The sequence below is a fragment of the Astyanax mexicanus genome, chromosome 24 (genome assembly GCF_023375975.1).
Source record: "Astyanax mexicanus isolate ESR-SI-001 chromosome 24, AstMex3_surface, whole genome shotgun sequence".
NCBI classification, from domain to species: Eukaryota; Metazoa; Chordata; class Actinopteri; order Characiformes; family Acestrorhamphidae; genus Astyanax; species Astyanax mexicanus.
In genome coordinates, this window is record NC_064431.1 from 21,426,396 (window position 1) to 21,446,773 (window position 20,378).

General features: G+C 39.7%; 1 protein-coding gene across 3 annotated transcripts in view; it reads left to right on the forward strand.

Annotated features, from left to right (window-relative positions):
• rassf5 (Ras association domain family member 5) overlaps positions 1-20,378 on the forward strand; it is an 88,018-nt gene that overhangs the window by 60,579 nt on the left and 7,061 nt on the right. For all 3 annotated transcript variants that reach the window (XM_022682719.2, XM_022682720.2, XM_007247747.4), the window contains 3 exons: positions 13,662-13,772; positions 16,472-16,754; positions 18,198-18,313. In XM_022682719.2, the coding sequence (XP_022538440.2) occupies positions 13,662-13,772; positions 16,472-16,754; positions 18,198-18,313 (510 nt within the window). The remainder of the gene's footprint in view (positions 1-13,661; positions 13,773-16,471; positions 16,755-18,197; positions 18,314-20,378) is intronic.

Genomic DNA, 20,378 nt, shown 5'->3' on the forward strand with positions numbered 1-20,378 from the left:
CTCTCGGGTGCGCATACACATTGGCTTCTTGATAAAAGCAGAGATAATCCGCTTTAACAGGTTAAATATACGCATCAAAAGTCACAGTTACATGCATAGTGATATAGCTCGCGCTCCCTAGAGGGGGTGCTTCTCCAGGCGGGAGTGCTGAATTCAGCACAACAACGCCATGTTTGTTTACAGGAACCTTGCATCACTGTCATCATCTTGTTGGATAGCGCTCACACTGCTTGCGTGCCGTGCTTAAGTCCAAGTGAACCGAGGCAATCACACTAGTCAAACGAGTCGTGCTTTGAGAGGTAACCTAGTTAGAGGTTACCTTGTGTGAGCACACCCTCATTCATGACACCACTGCAAAAAAAGGTGATGGAGGCTGCTTGACAGAAGAACAGCCATTCTAATAGCAAGCAGTTTAATGAAATCACCATTCTGCTTCTCTCGGTCTAGTGATGTGCCCTCTCTTAAAGTCTGTCAACTGTAACCGCCCTCAGTTGATAAAAAAATGTTCATGAATTTTGTGGTGGTCTCGAGTATGAATTGTGTTTTAGTTCAGCTTGTTTTAGTTCGGTGGAGGAGTGGGCGGGGAAGAGTGACAGTATTTACTCAGCTCTTACTCATGAAATTTCATGACATGGAAAAAAATCACCAAGGTAGGCCAGGTTATGAATCCTAATTTACAGGTTCACGTCAGTGCAGGGGCTTTTTTTCTGATTCATTAGTTTGTTTGTTTTTTTTTTTGTTTTTTTTTACACTATTTTTTTAAATTGGCTAATGCACAACATAGGAGTAGAAAAAATATTTCACATGCAGCATGCATATGCAACACTTAGTGACATATTGCATTTGAAAAAGAACAAGTACTAAATGGTTTCTAGCGAAATTACACCTTTAATATCTTTCAATGCCCCATAGAGATTGCATGTCTAACATCAGCGATCTCTCACCAAGAGGTACACTACCCAAAATAGCCTCTGAGACCCGCTATATAGGGCACTGTGGGTGGCAACTGCATGCCCTCTTGTGGAAAGACCCAGTGTCTTATCAGACCACACCTGTAATCATTTACATACCTGCCTGAGCTAAGTTTTGTAGCAATTCTGCGTAAACTATTTCAATAACTTTTATTGGGTGGTGTGTCGATTGATCTGATTGACTTGTACCATGACAAAATCTGGCTCTGCAGCAGCAACAGCCCATAATAACCCTTAGCGCTGTTGCACCTCAACAGCTTTTTGCACTTTTTGCAACGTTCTTTCACCTGCTGTGGGGCGCCCATAGTACATAGACAGGAAATGGTACATAGACAGCGTTTGATTTTTTTTTGTTTTTCTCACTTTCTCACTGCAGAGATCAGAGAAACGAGTCTCAAGAATCGTACAAGACTCAGCTCTTAAACGACAGAGGAAGTTGATTCTTACGAATGACAAGTTACGAATGATGGTGGTCAGTTCTTTGAAAATGTTGAGAAATGATGATGATGCTGATAAGATGGAGAGATTGCATTGGTTCAGGAAGTGATGCAGGTTATGGTCGTCCACAGTTCTTCTGTATAAGGCAATGTTGGTGCAGCAATTGCAGGTTCTGACCCATTTGCACCACTCACTGTGTTACAAGCGTGCGTAGAGCTGAGCACCATTAGAACATCTTGGCAGTTTTGTCCCGCAGTGATGAGACTTGTCTTTGTCAGGTGGTACGCTTGAGTTGGCATGTGTGTTTATGTGTTTGTGTGTGAGTGTGTGTGTGTCTCAGATGTGGGTCAGCTCCCAGTGTGACATGAGATACAGTAAGCGGGAGAGATATGTAGGAGGCAGGCAGCACAGCGCCCACTCATTCACCCACGCAGACACACACACATTTTCCCATGCCATCCAGACCCATATCTGACTGTAGTCTTATCGTAACATTGCTGGAAAATGTAGCAAAAACTCAGGGAGGGAGCTGGTTGTGTATTCCTTTGTTGGTAGTTTTTTATTATAAATGCATTGACAAAGCTGCAATGACTCCTTAAATAACAGCAAACTCAAACTGCTTTACCTGCAACAACAGGGTGCGCACATGATGTAGCTAGGCTGGAGGTAGTGTGAGGTAGAATGAGGTAGTGTGAGGTAGAGCGATGTAGAACTCAAATCCATGATAATCAAAGTAATTATTGTCTGCTTATACTATTCGTATTCACTGCTACCCACTGATTACGCTGCAGACTGTGCTCACACGACGTAGCTAGGCTAAAGGTAGAGTGAGGTAGTGTCAGGTAGAGTGAGGTAGAGCAATGTTGAACTTAATTATTGTCAGCTTATACTGTTCCTATTCACGGCTACAACTCACTAGGCTGCAGAATGTTACTTACACGAGGGAGGTAGAGTGATGTAGCTACACAGTGTTCTGTGCATCTAAAACCCTTTAATATATAGGGGCACCTAAAACCCTTTAATTGTCCCAAAAATTTTCAGTGTGCCTTATAATCCAGTTTGCCTTATCTATGAATTGTACCTGTCAGGCTGTAATGCTGCTAACAATGTTAACCTTTCCTGTTTAGCGCTGCTAACTGCAGCTGGCTATGCTGCTAACATGGGGCTGGCTAGTGCTGGTAACTGAGGCTGGCTAGTGCTGCTAACAGCGGCTGACTATGCTGCTAACGAGGTCTGAGTAGTGCTGCTAACTGGGGCTGGCTAGCACTGGTAACCGTAGCTGGCTAAGCTTCTAAATGTGGCTGGCTATGCTGCTAACTGCGGCTGGGTAGCGCTGCTCAGAACTGGGCGGCACGGTGACTTAGTGGTTAGCACGTTCGCCTCCCAGCACTGGGGTCTTGGGTTCAAGTCCCTATCTGGGTGGAGTTTCCTCCGGGGACTCTGGTTTCCTCCCTCAGTCCAAAAACATGGAGATCAGGTAAATTGGATACTCTAAATTGCCCAGTGTGTAAAGTGTGTGGTATGTATGTAGGTTTGTGTGTGTGTAAGTGTGTGTGTATGACTGTGCCCAGATATGGATTGGCACTCTGTCCTGGGTAATTGCTGTAGTGCCCGATGCAGTCTTCCAGGTGGACGGTCGTTTCCAGTTGAGAGTACGCTGTGCGCTATTGGCTGCCGCTTCTCACTGGTGTGTGGAATGAGTGTTAATGTGTTATGTGCTTGTGTGTAAAACATGTTAATTGTAAAGCGTCCTTGGGTTTCTAGAAAGGCGCTATATAAGTTAAACTTCATTCATGCATGGCCTCCACATGGCTGGACACGTAATGTAAACGCAGCACTGACAGCCTGTTCAAAGCTGTGCACCTCAGTTCCGCACAGTTTTGCGCAGATATTTCCAGTTACAGCCGGAATCACGCTTTTAATCCCAGAAAAACAATTATATTTACCTTTTTAAAGGCCGTTTAAAGGCTTGATTATTGTTTTTCTGTTTTGAGTGCTCAGCTGACTCTAAAGCACTGACCAAGCTCTCGGTCTGTCGTGAGACAGCACGCGGATGGGGACGGGGCTGGTGCTGTCAGGAGTCCTGCATTGTTTAATATCGCAATATATATCACCAAAAAAAACGATGTGATGTAAATTTTTTCCAATATTGTGCAGCCCTAATTCTAATAATGCATTCCAAATATCTCCATATATCCAGAGTTAAAGTAAAATGAATGATTCTAGACAGATATAATCTGTCTCTAGTAAATATATAACGGGAAATAAGAAAAGTGCAATTTTTTCTTTTGCTAAAAACGTAGTACCCTGATTTGACAATTAGGGAGTGATATGTCACAGTAGTTCAGGGTATAATATTGTTAATGATATTCAAAAATGTTGGCCATTTATTGCATACAATATGATATGGCACACCCCTAAATCCAAGCAATTATTAACAGTTTATAATATTCCTATTCACTGCCCCCCACTGACTACACTGAAGACTGTTCTCACTGTACGTAACTAGGCTGGAGGTAGAGCGAGGTAGTGTGATGTATGAATCTAGCAGGATAAACTACAGACACTAGAAAGTGAGTTCTGCATATAACAAAGATTTCCTATGTTGCAGTGTGTTTTATAGTGCGTGTTGTAGAGTGTGTGCGTGACCATGCCGGCATTCTGTCACCGCCGTGAAGTAACAGCTTGTTGCCTTCAGCATCGCGGCGTTTTCCGTCTTGCGCCATATTTCCCCGTCGCTGATGCTTTCTGCCAGTGCTGCTTCCAACCAGATGAGGCTCTCTACTTACAGAGTGTGATCTAAATACTAATGTATTTTAAGGTTTGAACATAAATATTCTGTCCCAGCACGACTATAATTAAAAATCTGTTAATAACTGTTTAATTTGACAAACAAAATTATGTCAAAAGCAGACTAAACAAGCAAACAACCTGTTAAACTCTAGTTGTAGCCAGACATAATTTTTTTTGTAAATCTGAATAACCTGACAAAATTTAGTTTAAATATGGCTACCCTTAACTAGATCTAGCTGTATCACAGCAAGGTTTTGTCAGAATCTGACTAAGCTGACAAAGTACTGTTAAAAACCAACTGCAACATTCCAAATATTTGTTAAAATCTGACTATCCTGATGACTATCCTAATCTGTCAAAATGTAGCTAAAACCAAACAAAATTGTCTAAATCTTGCAAAAGGTCTGTCAAGATTTTGCTATAACCTTTCAAAATTCTTTTGAAATCTGACTAATAATACAGAATTCTGTAAGAAATTGACTAATTTGCCAAAACCTGTCAAAACCTAGCTGTATTCATACACCCTTCTTCTGAACCTGACTATAAACTAACCCTCACTAACCTGAAAAAGTTCTATGTAAATCTAAATAACCTGACAAAAATTCTTTTCATAATGATATAAGCTCATAAAGTTCTGTCTAAATATAGCTTTATCTGGGCATGATTTTGTAAAAAAAATATTGTTTAAACCAACTGAAGCCTTTCAAAGATTTGTCAAAATCAGACTTTCCTTATAAAATTCTGTCAAAATTTAGCCATAACCAAACAAAATTTGTTTAAATCTTGCCAAAGGTCTATCAAAATTTAGCTATACACCTTCTATTTTATTCTATTTAAATTTAAACAATACACAATTCTTTAAAAAATTGACTAATATGCCAAAAATCTGTCAAAACCTAGCTTCATCCATATATACTTTTGTCTGAAACTGACTATAATCTATAAGCTTTGTCAAAATCTGACTTTCCTGGTGAAATTCTATCTGTAGCCTTTAAATTTAAATCTGACTAACAAAAAATATTTAGTAAAATCTGACTGATTTGCCACAATTATGTCAAAAAGTCTGAACCTCTTTAAACCTGACTGTAACCCTCTTAAAATCTGTTTAAATCTGACCAATATGACAATTTCTTTTTAATCTGATTTTTTCTTTCTAATCTGACAGGTTTGTTCGTACTTAACTGTAATCAGAGAAAAATCCATCCAAACCCAGATATTTTACAGATTTTTATAACAATGCCTACAAACCTAGAAGTTCGAAGAGTCAAATCAAATGTAAACAATAAAGAAATTAACCAGACTGTTCTGTATATTAGCGATGATGTTCAAACTCAACCAAACTTGACTGTTTCAACCAGTCTTACTGTGTTATTCTCCTTCTGTACTTTAATCTGAATGAAAACACTTTAGAGGCCAAAACAGAGGTCTGGACTATACCTCGTCCCCCCATTGTTCTAATCTGCCTCACTTTCTTCAGTTTGTGCGGGTGAAAGGAAGGGTGGGAGGTGGGTATATTTAGCTGCGTTGGGGCCACACAAATGCAGGAATTCCTGAGAGAATTGCTGGAATGTGTGAATATGAGAAAGAAGGAAGAGGATGCTGCAGAAATCCAAACTCACTTGTCTTTGGATGACAATGAGGATGTCTCTGTCATCCACTGCACAGTCGAGAAATGGAGTGAAACGTAGATAACCTGAGTGTAACCCTACTGAACTAAGAGATGTCACTCTTAAAAACAATGGGATGGAACAGTGTTTCTTGTAGCACCATGCCACACCCCCCTCTAATGTGTCACACAACATAACCCTTAATTTATATAATTGTTTAGCAAACTCCCTTTTGCTTACCTTGCTTGTTGTCACTTAAATGAATCAAACAAGTTGACACAAGTGGTGCTCAATATGTACTTATTTGCTTATTATATGTATTATATGCTATATATAACAGGTGCACAATGAGTTAGTCCTCATCATGGATTTGCTATACCAATAAAAGTATGACCCCATGAAACTTACCTCAACATTTGCCCACCATGGGCATTACATGCAGTATTGTTCTTTTCTATTCCCTGAGTTTGAACTTTCTGCCATGAACTGAAGAACTACACTGAACTGATGCACTATGAAAAAAAGGGGTTGAGTGCAAATCCCATTCACAAAGAACCTTGATAGGTCTACTAAGCACAGAGAAAGACCAATCAGGATTATCCTTGTCACACTCTTGCTACACTTGTCATTCTCTGACACAAGCAAGCATAACGTAATGTACATTATACCACTGTTAGTTCCGACCCTGCGATGTGATTGGCTGAGAGGTGTTCTGTAAGTGCCATTATCAGCCGGTAATGCACTGTAACCGAAGCTTTCCATGTATTACTCCATCACGTACAGGTAACCTATTATCGATGCAGCGCTTACAAGCCAAACAGCACAGCTACCTACAGAGCAGCAATGGAACTGTTTTAACTCGCAAAGCAAACAGATTTTCTCGTATTTTCTCATCCTCTTTAACTTAAAATCTTTCAGTAAACAGCGATAATGGAACTGTGGTATAATCACAATAATACACTCGAGGTTCGTGCTATAATAATATAGCACGTGTAATATTGGCACTACTGTGTTGCGGTCATAGGCACGAGTCTCTCGTGTATTATTATTGCTTAAATATGTAATTTGCAGGCATCAGGGAGCCATCAGGGAGTATGCAGGAGAAGTGGGATATCCGGATTTCTGGAAACTTCTGAAAGTATGGCTTGTTCAAAAGACATTTTTGTAAATGAGATGTAACCTTTAAATGTTCTCCACATTATGTGAAGGGTTTTCTTTCAAATAGACATTGCTTTAAAGCTGTAGAGAAATCATATAAGCATTCGCTGGAAGTCATGTGGGAGCACTTCGAAGCAGCAGGGCAAATCCGAGTGCCTGTTACTGCACAGATCACTGCCCAACACGTCACAGGAGATTTTCCCTCTCAGCCAGACAGCGAAAGGTTACGGGAGGATGCGCTGGCTCTGGATTTTACAGCCCAAATGATGGGGAATATTGTTAAGAGGCTGTATGTTAGTATCTTCATAAATTTTCCTCATTACTCTACAATTATTGAGGATGATACATAAGAAAAAGCACATAACTTATAACCAATGCACACACTGTACATTATGTCCAAAAACCTGTAGACACTACTTCACACCAATTGCACCTATTGCTGACTCAGATGTGCAAATGCACAAACTCAGCTAGTCTATTCTAACCCTAACCCTGTAGGACAAAAGTAATGCCTATAGAATAGCACTCTCTGGAGCTTGAAAAACTAGATGAGCCTACTGGCACCAAGTCTAATGTAAGACATGGGCTAGCAGCATTGAGCTGTGGAGCCAAAGAGGAACTGTGTTCTCTGCAATGATGGTAATCCATCCAATACTTTTGAATGAGTTGGTGGTTGTTAAAAGTCAATAGTCATGGGGCAGCAATACATGTATAGAGCATAAAGTGTTCCCTGTATAGGTTCTGAGGTGTTATCCTGTATATGTTCCAGTAAGTGAGGTTAAACATTGGCCATTTCTGAAGTTGTGCAGGCATTTCAAGGTCTCCTTCTGCTAAAATCCACTTTTTCTTGTTGTTTGTGAAATACAAACTGTATCTCTGTAAACATTTTGTCCTTTGAGTTTTAAAGCTGAAAAATTGTCTGTGGGGAAAGGTGGGTAGGGGTTCTCTGCTGCAATGCTATTAGCCAATCAGAGGCATGCATACATGTTTGCATGTATAAATATTCATGAGCAAGAGCTAAAATCCTGTCCTTCTTCAGAGACCACTAATCCAGTGATCTAAAGCAGGGTTATACAGAAACACCAGAGCACTTTTTTTCACAAAAAGAAACGGCTCATATGGCATTCATTCATACTAGAGATTTTAAAATAAAGTAAAAAACAATGAAATGAGATCTTTAACGTTCTCTGTGATCCACAATGTCTACAGTGGACAGAAAGTGCAGTAGATGGTAATGATTGTGACCGGCAGTGTCTGGTTAAATTGTCCTAGTGATCAGAGAGTAGCGAGAGAGTAGTGATTCACCCAATGCAAGAAATCACTCATATACATCCACATTCCACATGCAAGAGGCTTACACACATTTCCTGCAAGTCAGTGCAGAGTTCTATAGAGTCCATGGAATGTGGCAAAAGTCATGGGACACCCAAAACTAGTCCTGGAACCATGATTTTTGTTTTTGTATGTCAATGTATAGCAAAGTGAAAGTGCACCATCCTAATTATTGAGATGAATTCCTTTTGAATGTGTACTCAGGCTCTCAGGCTGTATGTGTGTGTGTGTGAGAGAGAGAGTGTGTGTGAGAGAGTGTGTGTTTGAAGCTTCACTCAGCTCAAATGAGATGAAGAGCGTCCAATGCCCCGAGGATCTCCATGAATAAATGATCCTCCTTTTTTTCATTCTTATTCTTTTGCTCGTTCTTCGATGAGGGAGGGGAAAAAAAACGGAAACACACTTTGCGTGAATTACGGAGGACGTAGCCAGCAGCTAAAAATATCCCACTCAGGATCTTTGTTGCTAAGGCTTGCTCGGTGACGGCTACGATCTGTACACCCCCCACTATTAAACACCCCCTCAGATGTGCACTTCTTCCCGGAAGTGGAATTATGAAAAATCAGGCAGCCAGATTTTTTTTCCCACATATTCTTGTATCTGGCTCCTGATGTGTGGTGGAGGAGAAGAGGAGGAGATGAGCAGTTACGTAATGCTCGTTTCTGAAAGATCTTTTAGGGGAGGTGGGGGTAAAGGTAGAAGAATCCCAAAACAGAAAGAAAGAAAGGAACAGGGATGGAAGAGAGAATGAAAGCTAGGTTTTATCAGGCAGAACTCCTTTACGGAAGGTGTTTTCTTAATGATATGGGTAATATTTCTTAATAAAGGATGCTGGTATGAGTGAGAAGTGGGTCTTGGAAGGGAGTGTGTGTGAGAGAGAGAGAGCAAGATAGAGAGAGAGAGCAAGATAAAGAGAAAAATATTAAAAGATTGAACCAGGATAATGACAGCTACAATACAGTACAGTTGTCCCCACCTGTCATTAAATTTCAGGGAGTCTCCTGCATTTTAACAGGGGCTTCCTGATGCCCGCAAATTATTTAGTTATATACAACATCCCGGAAATTATTTTTTAGCGCAAACGATTGAGAGCCCAATATATATAATATATATTGTATATAATATATACAAGACTGGACAGGCTATACAACACTTAAACACTGGTCAGAGCAGTTCAGCTTGCTAACCAGATTAGCTGTTGACAAGTATAATGTATATTTTAGTTTGAGTTTGAAGGTTTAGCTGGTCTTCACAGGCATGATCTTCAACCTCACCAAGCTAAACACCCAGTATATTTAGCATAATTAATCAAACAGTTGTATGATTTATTTATGTTTATTTAGTGTGTATTTTTATAAAGTATATTACATTAAAATTTAAACATAGTTTTAATGCTTTTAAGTACGTTTCCTTTTCACAAGGGCAGCCATATTTGAAATCCTTTATGTTACAACTCGGTAAGTTCATTCAGTGCTTAAAAATTGGTCCGACTTCAGGTTCCGAGGTTAGAGGGTGCTCACATGGTGTTTCCTGGTGATAAACTTATTTTAAGAGTAAAACTGAAACACATTAATTCAGCTATGTTCGTGTTCACACACAAATCAGTGTCAGATCCACATGCTGATTGTTTTAGTTGATTATAGCCCCCCTATGTCTAATTGTACACACTTGCACTTTTAGTCTAAATAGAGACCCCTGAACACTGATGAGATCTTAGTGAAAGCTGTGTTTGGCACACAAACACACACACACACACACACACACACACACACACACTTACACACATTGTCCCCTGTGGTTTCGATCAATAAAAGCAGCTTACGTAGTCCTGCCAGATCTATCTGTGCCCCAGCAGCCGGGACTACTTTCATGTCGGGCTGATCTGCTTTTAATAGTGGCTAAGACTAATAACCCCCCCAACACACACACACAAACACTGCTGTAATAAAGCTTATGCAGCGGGAATGCAGGGAGAAAACCCTCACTGTGGTCAGATTATAATGCCAGGAGCCTTTTAATGATATTTGTGTGTAATAATATTATAATACGCATTATATAATAATCTCCACATAACTCTAAAATATCTGTTTAATCAGTTTTATTTGATATCATTTGTAAATGCCAATTGCACTTATATGGTGCAAACATCCCCAACATAAATAGACCCATAGAAATGGTCCAAAGTAGATGGACACATTGGCACCAGGCCTAATGCCAGGTGTGGGCTAGCTAGAGGGCCATAAAGGCCTATTCAAGCATCGAGCTTTGGAGCAGTGAAAGATCTGTGTTATCTGTAAACAATTACTGTAGAAAAGCACAGAGGTCAATCAGCACAGTAGAGACCAGACTTGGAGCTAGGTTTGTTTACTCTGTTTACTGCCCAGATGAACCAAACTACTACGGTTCAGTTTAACCCCTGAGCTGCTTTAAAAGAGTCAACATGCGCCGGCGATGATTAAAAGAAGACATAATAAATAAAGTTTTAAAAGATACTTGGAATTGAAGCAAAATTGAGTAAAAATAATGGCTATTGAATCCAGCACAACTTCGAACTACAGTAACATTAGCTGCCTGGCTAACAACTAATTAGATCACACTGACCACACATTTTACGCTAACGTCCGATTTCTCTGTTCAGTTAATGTGACCAACGGTACACAATCACACCACATAATTAATAATAGTATGATTAACTAATGTTAGCTAGTTGCCTGACATCTCAAATACAGTTCAGCTACTCCACGTAAAGCAGACAACTGGTCTATTCCATCCAAACAATGCATGAGAAAGTCTCCCAATACTTTTGTCCATACAGCACATTCAAAACCAGAGACTGTAAAAAAAGATGGACGCCGTGTCGCCGTTCTCATTCATTCAATGAAATTTAAGCCAAAATCTTCTGCCATGTTGGCCATCCTGAAACTCGAGTCTGCGCAGTAGAGACCAGAGGAGGGAGAATGACTGTGGAGAGACAGCCTACTCATTTAAATAACCCCGCCCCTGAGGGCTGCCTTGCGGTCACAGGCTGCAGAGTGAAGAGAAGCTGACGAGCTGTTATTGGCCCCGCCCATAACCAGCCCTTTTACAATAACCACACCTTTTTTGAATAGAGCTGAATAACGTTTTTAAAAAGGAATTCTGTGGGGATATAAAAATTTGACAATATAAGCAGAGCTTACACTAGCTGTTACGTTTATATAATGGAGGTAGAATTACAGTATATTGGAAAAAAACTTGATTGAAAGTTGTCTGTTTTGCCATTGAAACCTATGGGGATGGGTGGGGTTACACAGCTTTCTGAAACCGAACAGCAGTGGGCGCCCAACCTGTGTTGGCTTTACTTTTGAGAGACGATGCTCTGTCCAGCTATACACAGTTTATGTTCAATAACAGCCATTTCAAGAAGACTGTATCAGGTTTTCCTTCCTGGCCCGAGCATTGCTTTCACACCTTGCAGTGTTGTTTAAACGGCCCAGCAGGGAGAGCCATCTCCAGCATCCCATCATAAAAGCACACACTGCGTTTAATGGCCTGGACAGTTATTAGACTGTGGATAACTGTAGCCATCTTGGCCGTCGCATGTAAGTGCTTTCTATTGTCACAAATCTCCCACAGTCCTGCTCTTCACAGCTGCTGAGGAGGCACATTTCTGTTCCCTGTGGAACATGCTGATTAGGTGGGATCTGAAAGGGTGGTCATGTGTGTAAGAACTGTGTTGTGAGTGCAATACTGGTAGCTTTTATTTAACACATTTTTGTCTGTGCATGTCCAATATAGCAAATATGTATGGACCCCTCTTCTAATGAATGCTGCATTTAGCTACTTTAACTTAAAGCCATTACTTACAGTATTTTTCGCACTATAAGGCACACTTAAAATTCTTTAATTTTCTCAAAAATCGTCAACACGCCTTATGATCTGGTGTGTCTTATGTATGAATTTTACCAGTCAGGTTGTAAGGAGCAGTAAAGCCACTCTGCTAAAGTACAGCGTTATACATACGTTTCAGTTTAGTTCTCCAGAAGTGTTCGCATTAGCTGCTAACCGCACGAAGCGCTCACTCTTTGGCCATTTAGAAGTGAGTATTATTGGCTTGTAGCTGGAGCAGCATTAGCATTAGCCACTAACCGCACAAAGTGCTAGCTCTTTTGTTTTTCAGAGGTGAGTATTATCAGACTGTAGCCTGTGTGTTTACCATCCTAAAACAAGCTACTTGAAACAAACTGCTAGCTAAAATCGCCCCTTGCTTACTGGAAGACTCAGGGATCCTCAGTGTAGCTCTGTCGGGTAGCATTAGCCACTAACCGCTAGCAGTTAACTGATAATGCTAATACTAATGCTCCAGCTTTAGTGGAAATCTGTAAACCTAAGCTTATTGTAAACAAACAGAAGCACTTTACTCACCCAAATAAACAGTTTTCAGGGGAGAAATCTGTGTAGATTTACATGCTTGTTTGACTTGTCTGACTTATCTAAAATGTTTACAGTGTACAATTTTGTTTACTGAACTTAGCCGAATTTAGAAGGAAAAGATGGCGACTACCCTGTTTCTACAACTAGGTACTAGTTACTAGTGTCGCATAAAATGCGCCTTATATTCCGGTGCGCCTGATGTATAAAAATAGACCAGTAATAGACGATTATTGATAGTGCGCCTTATAATCCGGAGTGCCTTATAGTGCAAAAAAATAAGATATCTAGTCTTTATCTTGCCTTTCCACTAGCACCCTGACCACTTTTTAGCCTCACTCACAAGATAACACCTCACTACCTATATACAGGTGTGGGTTTTCCCAAGACGACTCCTGGATAACACTTCATGATCAATGATAATTTACTTACTGCTGTCGCATGAGATTTAACCAAGGCCACCAAGTATTGCCTACATTCATACAAGCTAATCCGGTTTCTCTCGGTTTTGAGGATCTGTGTTTTTCATGGTCTGAGACCAAGCTTTGCTCAGTATTGTAGTTTTGTATAATGGATGAGGGGAAACGAGGATAAAATGTGTGTTTGGAAACCTCATAAACCTTATTAAACATCTGCTGAACTGGCCAAACAGGCCAAACAAACGTTCGGTTAGGCTTTGTTTGTTTAGCTTCAGTCAGAGGGGGGTCAGGGGTGGATCTTAGTCTAGCATAGATTTGTCGATGTCTTTGCTCAAACACACCTGCTCCAACAGTTGAAGTCCAGGTGTGATGGGTGTGTCGGGGCTCTGTGTCTGGGCTCACACATCTAGACTGATTTTTTAAATCTCTATTAAAAGATTTTAATAGACAATAATTCCTTCAGAATGAGCCAGTGTGATATATGAACCGAATCAACAGCATTTAAGTTCTGTTTTCTCTATTTGTTTTTTCAGAAGGCCACTAAAGAGGAAGAGGAGGAGAACCCAAAGTCCCTCAGTGAGGAAGAGGTCAAGTCCAAGATAGAGGAGTACAATTCCAAAGTTTCTGAAAATGGAATGAATTTAGTGAGTACACTCTTCTCCCTCCGACATCTAAACCCTTTTATAATTCTATGACATGCCAAGGATCATGTGACAGGACCTAGTATTGTGTCCCATGACTTTTGCCATTGTCCCATGGAAGCCAAAAAACGCTGCACTGACCTGTGGGATATGTGTGTGTAGGGCCTCATGCATTGAATGTGGATGTGATTTCTGACAGAGTTGCTGGTCTGTTTGCATGGTCACTTCTAGCCAAATGCCACAGATCACAAGCATTCCCATCAACTGTGCAAATATCAATAGTGATATTTGTTTAACACACAATTACTTACTAGGGATGCACCAAAATAACCATTTTTGGGCACTATTTTTGGCCAAAAGCCGAATACTAAAGTTTTTTTTTGCAGGTTTTCAAAAATGTTGCCTTTTTTTCACCATTGTATGAGTTATAAAGCCTAAATGTACTTTTATCTTGCTTTTTAAAGAAGACATCATTTTTGGTATAAAATATTCTGTCACTATTCTATTTACAATTCTATTATTAGGGTTCAAGCACCGAAGGTGCGTAGAACCCTATTGTTTTTGCTAAGATTTTTATTATTATTATTATTATTATTATTATTATTATTATTATTATTATTATTATTATTCTTTTTCTCCTGAAAAAACAGTTGTGCAGCCTAAACCGTAAGTCATAGAGAAATGAAACTTGGTAGGTAGATGTAGGATCAGTGCATCTCGGTGGACAACAAAAATGGCACCGATTGGTCAAGTGGTGGCGCTATAAACAAGGAAATTCATTTTTCACAATTTTCTCAATAACTCAAAAACCATAAGACCTACATTCAAAATTCTTTTTTTGATGGATTCCTTGGGTCAATACCAACAACTTTCCAATTTGGACCATGCACTCCCGTCTATATAGATTTTTTGCTAATTTGCATAATATGCAAAACCTACTTTTGCAAACTAGTCCTAGGAATGTTGACCAATCCTGGCATGTTTGGTATCAAAACACTCGTGAGAGCATGCGCTTCAATATTCATTAAGAAAAAGTTGAAATATGTAAACAATATGGCCGCCATATGCAAATTAGTCCTTCCGGATATATGCCCCATTCACTTCAAGAGGTAAATTTGGAGCACTGTTTCTCAGCAACCGTGCAACCTAGCAAGTTGAAACTTTGCATGCAGAATCTATCATACAGCCTCTAAAGGATGTTCAAAGGGCAACTTAATCAATCAACATGGCTGAACACCATCAGCCAATCAGCATTCAGCAGACATTTTGGCAGGCTGAATGTTGCCCAATCTGGATGATATTTGGCAGTTATGTTCAGGTGGAGACACTGTAGTGACCTGCAAAGTGCTGAAACAATCCGCCCACTGGGGGGCGCTGTTCCAAAAAAACGAGTATATGTCAATCATGCTGTACTATTTTGACATCTAATTGTTTTTGCCATATTTAGTACAGTGGCTCTGACAAATTTCTCAATACAACTATGTTTAAAAAGTGCTTCGTTCATTCATAATTGCTAATTGTTTGAAAATAGCTATATTGAAACTACTCTCTGGATATTTGGCCTATCACCTCCATTTCAGTCTTGCTGCACACTGTAGAGTCTCTAGGTAAATGTTCATTAAAAACATTTGTGAAAATTTCACATACAATACTCTCCAGGCATCAAGCAATCTGTGCGTCCTTGGAATTTCTAACCTAAATTGCTGTAACTCTGCAGTATTTGCTGTAATCTCACAATGTTAAAGACCTCTGTACAATATCACTCTGATGAAGCGCCATTTAATACAGAACTAGATTAAGAATAACTTGACATTATATGTCATATCAGAACATTCACTCCTTTGTGCCTCTTCTCAACATTAATAACAGGTGAAAGACTTTTGATCATTTCTAAATGTGACAGAATGTCTCCAATTGTGTTAGACCTTCTTACACATCACCATCCTATGCTCTAGTAGGCACCATTGTGCTAGTTGGTGCTTGATGAAGCACCATTTAATTCAGAACTAGATTTATAATAACTTCGTAATTACATGTCATATCAGAACATTCACTCCTTTGTGTTAATTTAAACTTGTTTGGTCAAACATTTCAGCTTGTTCTGCAAAGGTTCAAAGGTCAATCTGAATACCACTTTGTGAACATTCTGGTTGAAGCCACCTGATCAATACCAATAACATGTAGACACCTTTTGACTAGTTCTAACTCACTTAATGAATATCCTACAAAGTTCACTAGATTTACATGTGAATTTAAGCACTGATCAGGTTGAAAGGCATCTGCTCAACATTAATAACAGGTGAAAAACTTGATAATTTCTAAATGTGACAGGGCATCTCCAATCATATTAGACCTTCTTACACATCACCATTCAATGCTCCAGTAGGCACCATTGTGCAAGTTGGTGCTTGAACCCGACGATTGCCGCTTGCGGCTATATTTCTATTTGTTTTTTGTCGATTTTTGGTCAAATTAATAATAATAATAATAATATTAATAATAATAATGCATTTTATTTTAAGGCGCCTTTCTAGCACCCAAGGACACTGTACAATAATAGAAAAATAAAAATACAACAATAAATTAGAAAAAATATATAAAATAGTAAAAAGAGATTAATCAATGTAATTATATTGGTTGCTGAATATTCAATGCATCCCTATCACTTACTGACACATTTTCCCCATTTCTTTTTCCCTCAGGCTGAAGATGGCACCTACACCGGCTTTATTAAGGTCCATCTGAAGCTGCGGCGGCCCGTCACCATACTGTCCCCGGATGGAAAGGCCCCAGGCTGCAGTCCGGCCGCCGACGTTTCGGACAGACGCACGTCCTTCTACATGCCCAGCGACACGGTCAAGCAGCTGCACATCAGCAGCACCACCACGGTCAACGAGGTCATCCAGGGCCTGCTGAAGAAGTACACAGTGCAGGACAATCCACGCAAATTCGCCCTCTACAGGAGGACCCACAGGGACGGCCAGGGTAAGGGTGTGGGTTCATACTCACGAATCCAGATCTTTTTATAAAAGAGATTTTTGTCTGTTTTTAATCATTATAAACTGAGTTTTTTCAAAAATGCTCTCCAAGCTGGAGATTAGTGAAAGCTTTGTTTTCAGTGTTTTTTTTTTCAGAGCTTTATAAAAATGCTGACATCACAGCACGTGTATATTTCTGTCTGAATCTCAAATATCTCCAAACTCTCTATATAGTGAACAGCTTATGCTCTAAAACTGCAGCTTCTACAACCAGACAGCACTTGTCTGCACATTTCCACATATGAATAAATGTAAATACTAGGCCTGTCGCCAGGGCAGATTTAAGGCATTTGAAGGCCACAAGCAAAATGGGCCTTCCTTCCTTTCTCTTCTTTCTTTTCTGGATTCCTGATGGAAAACTCTGCGTTATGATAGCTGAAGTTTCATATTTTGCCGGGTGCAGGAATGACTAACTTTGTTTGTTTAATTCCAAACTGGTTGTGATCTCGGTGCCCCAGCAATTGATTGGTTTGCTTGCCGTGTTGCAACGGGCCTGCATAAAAATGTGTGGACCAAACCTCAATAATTTTAGCTGACCTCAGTTTTCCATTGTGTTTACCGGTACTAAGCAAGGAGAGCCCAATTTAGATTGATTTTTAAATAAAAAAATTGTGCTTTTATTTATTTATTTTACTATTATTTTTTTAAACATTTTTATATTTCAGTAAATCTAAATATACTTAATAACTATGGTTGCGCATTGCTTTTGATTGCTTCAAATCTCATTTATGCAAATACATTGCCTAGTAACCACCTAGGAACACCTTAGCAACCACTTAGCAACCACCACAGACACCATAGCAATGCCTTAGCAACCACTTAGCAACCACCTAGCAACTGCTTAGCAACACTATAGCAACCACCATGGATGCCATATCAATGCCTTAGCAACCACCTAGCAACACCTTAGCAACCCCCACAGACACAATAGCAGGTGCCTAGCAACGTCATAGCAATGACCATAGCGAACGGTGGGAGCAATTTTAGCTGCGTTTCCTTCTTTAAATGCATTATTATTTCATGCATTATTTCTAAATCAGTGAATTAAAATAGTGTTAATGACAATATTGTCATTAAAGTGGTTATCATGACAGGCCTTGTAAATAGTGTTCCACTGCAGATATATAATCCTCAGATTTAGAATCTGTCTTTTCGTAATTAAGGGAGTAGTGTTTAGAGTGTAATTTGTGCTAAAACCTCAGTGATTTCTCCATTTCCTTCTTCATAGTGCATTGATGCCACTCTTTATGAGGTACTTTCGCCCCCTACAGGGCTAGCATGCTCATGTAGACTGATTGAGGGAGGGAAATTTCTCATTTCTTACAAATATTTCTTACAAACATGTGAATATGTGCCTGGTGTTAATGTACCTGTGTCTTGCATGTGTTAGATCTTATACAGAAGCTGGCCGGCACTGAGCACCCGCTGTTCCTGCGTCTGCTGGCCGGTCCAGATCTGGAGAACCTCTCATTTGTGCTGAAGGAGAACGAGACCGGGGAGGTAGAGGTGAGTTATTATGCAGTGCTGCACTTTTTACATACATACATATGTACTATATGCACATCAGTGGCGGATGCTGGTCTTTCAGGGGGGGGAGCTCAATTTCGGCCTACATCTTAACATATGTAGTTTTATTTATACGTAAATTCTACTCTCCCTGAGATGTTTTTTTTGTAAACAAAAGGCATTATTTTCAAGTTTTCACTACACAACAAAAAGGTACCCATTCTTTACATTGAACAATTACATAAAAAGACGCTATGACATGAATAAACATAAAATGATCAGTAAAAAAAAACATTACGCAAAATCTTTAAAGTTGGTAAAGGAAAAAATGCAGGTAAATTTAGCTCCTTTTTGGACAGTTTTAATTTCCTTAAAATAATCCCTTTATTCATTTAAATTATTTTTAATGATAACACAATACTTATGTCCTGAGATGGTTTCTTTAAGAGGAATGGCCATCAGTACATTTAATTTGTTACAGCACTTCCAGTCAGCCAGCTCACTTTATCATACCAGAACAGCTGAAAATACCTTTTACTTTTCCCCACCTTTTACACCAAATTAATATGAGCAGTTGATCTGCCCTGCTGTTTAACTCTAAGTTTTTCTTTGTAAGGAAAACTATCAAATGGCTTCTCCAAAACGGATTTTTACACAAAAAGATCGCTGATTCGCTCATTTCGCTGTCAATCAAAAAGGGACTCCGTCTCAGACAGATCATCCAATCATCATGCAGAAGCTGAGCGTCCGGGCCGGCCGAGGCCAGCCCACTGCTCCATAGACCCCCAGAGACGCTGAGCGTCCGATGGGCGGGACAAAGCCCAGCATTTATCCAATGGCTCGTCTCGTTTCGCCGCGCGCTTTGCTCCGCTATTACAGTCTGTGGACGCTCAGCGTCCGCACTGTTTAAAGCAGCGCTGTGAAGCTGCGGGAATGAGTGAGAGGAAAGCCGCAGCGTTACCAGTGATAAGAAGCTGATTCTGATCTAAGTTCAGCGCGTTGTAGCCCATATTTACTCAGTGACATGTACACACAACAGTATATATTTAATCACTTATTTTTTTTACATTTTAGGGGACGCTGAGCTTCCCTTGCAGTCCCTTGCAATCGCCACTGATGCACATGCCACTAAAATACTTTTCCAGTCTTGCAGTATGAAACCATACTGAAAATGGAGGACATATTCACAGTGAACCTTGGTTAACTGGCACCACTCAATGAATAAGAGAAGCACTTACACAATATGCACAAATAAATTCTTAATATACCATGAATCTGCCCAATTATTATTTATTAGTGACCAGTCCTTTGCCCATGATGGTTTGCATTCTGCTGGTAAGCTCATTTATTTATACACTACAAAAATATCAGTTTGCAAAAATGAGAAAATGTATATACTAATTAAGATGTATACACTTTTATTAAAGCAAAAATCTGCCAATCCCAAAATCATAAGTAGACTGGTGACTTTTTGTACTTATTTTGAGTTCAAATTACTTAAAAATGTGACAATTGTAAGTGAGACTGATTGATATTATAGGCAAAATAATCGTACACTTACAATGCTTAGTAAGACAAAAATTCTTATCAGAGAAAAGAAACGATTTATTGCCTTAAAATTAGATTATTTCTTTCGCTTAGCATTATGTTTTTTGCCGCGTACACGCAGCAAACCTTTTCATTACACATAGCTGAGTTAATTCAAAACCAGGGCTGGTCATAATGTTCTGATATGACTATATACAGCTCTGGAGTGGCATAAAGTTATCCAAAAGCAGTGTGTAAGACTGGTGGAGGAGAACATGCCAAGATGCAAGAAGTGGTCTCTTAATTTTTTCCAGAGCTGCATACATGGGAACAAAAAGTCTTCCAAGACCAGGGTCTGAGGACTGCCCTAGAACCTGAAATATAATAAATGCATAATGAATTAATCTACTTTACTTTAAGTTGCACCCTCTGCTGACTCAGGTGTGCAAATGCATGAAAACACTGCTTGTCTAGTTGCTATAGAAGAGATGTATTGCCAGTAGAATAGGAATCTCTGCAGCAGATATACATGAACCTA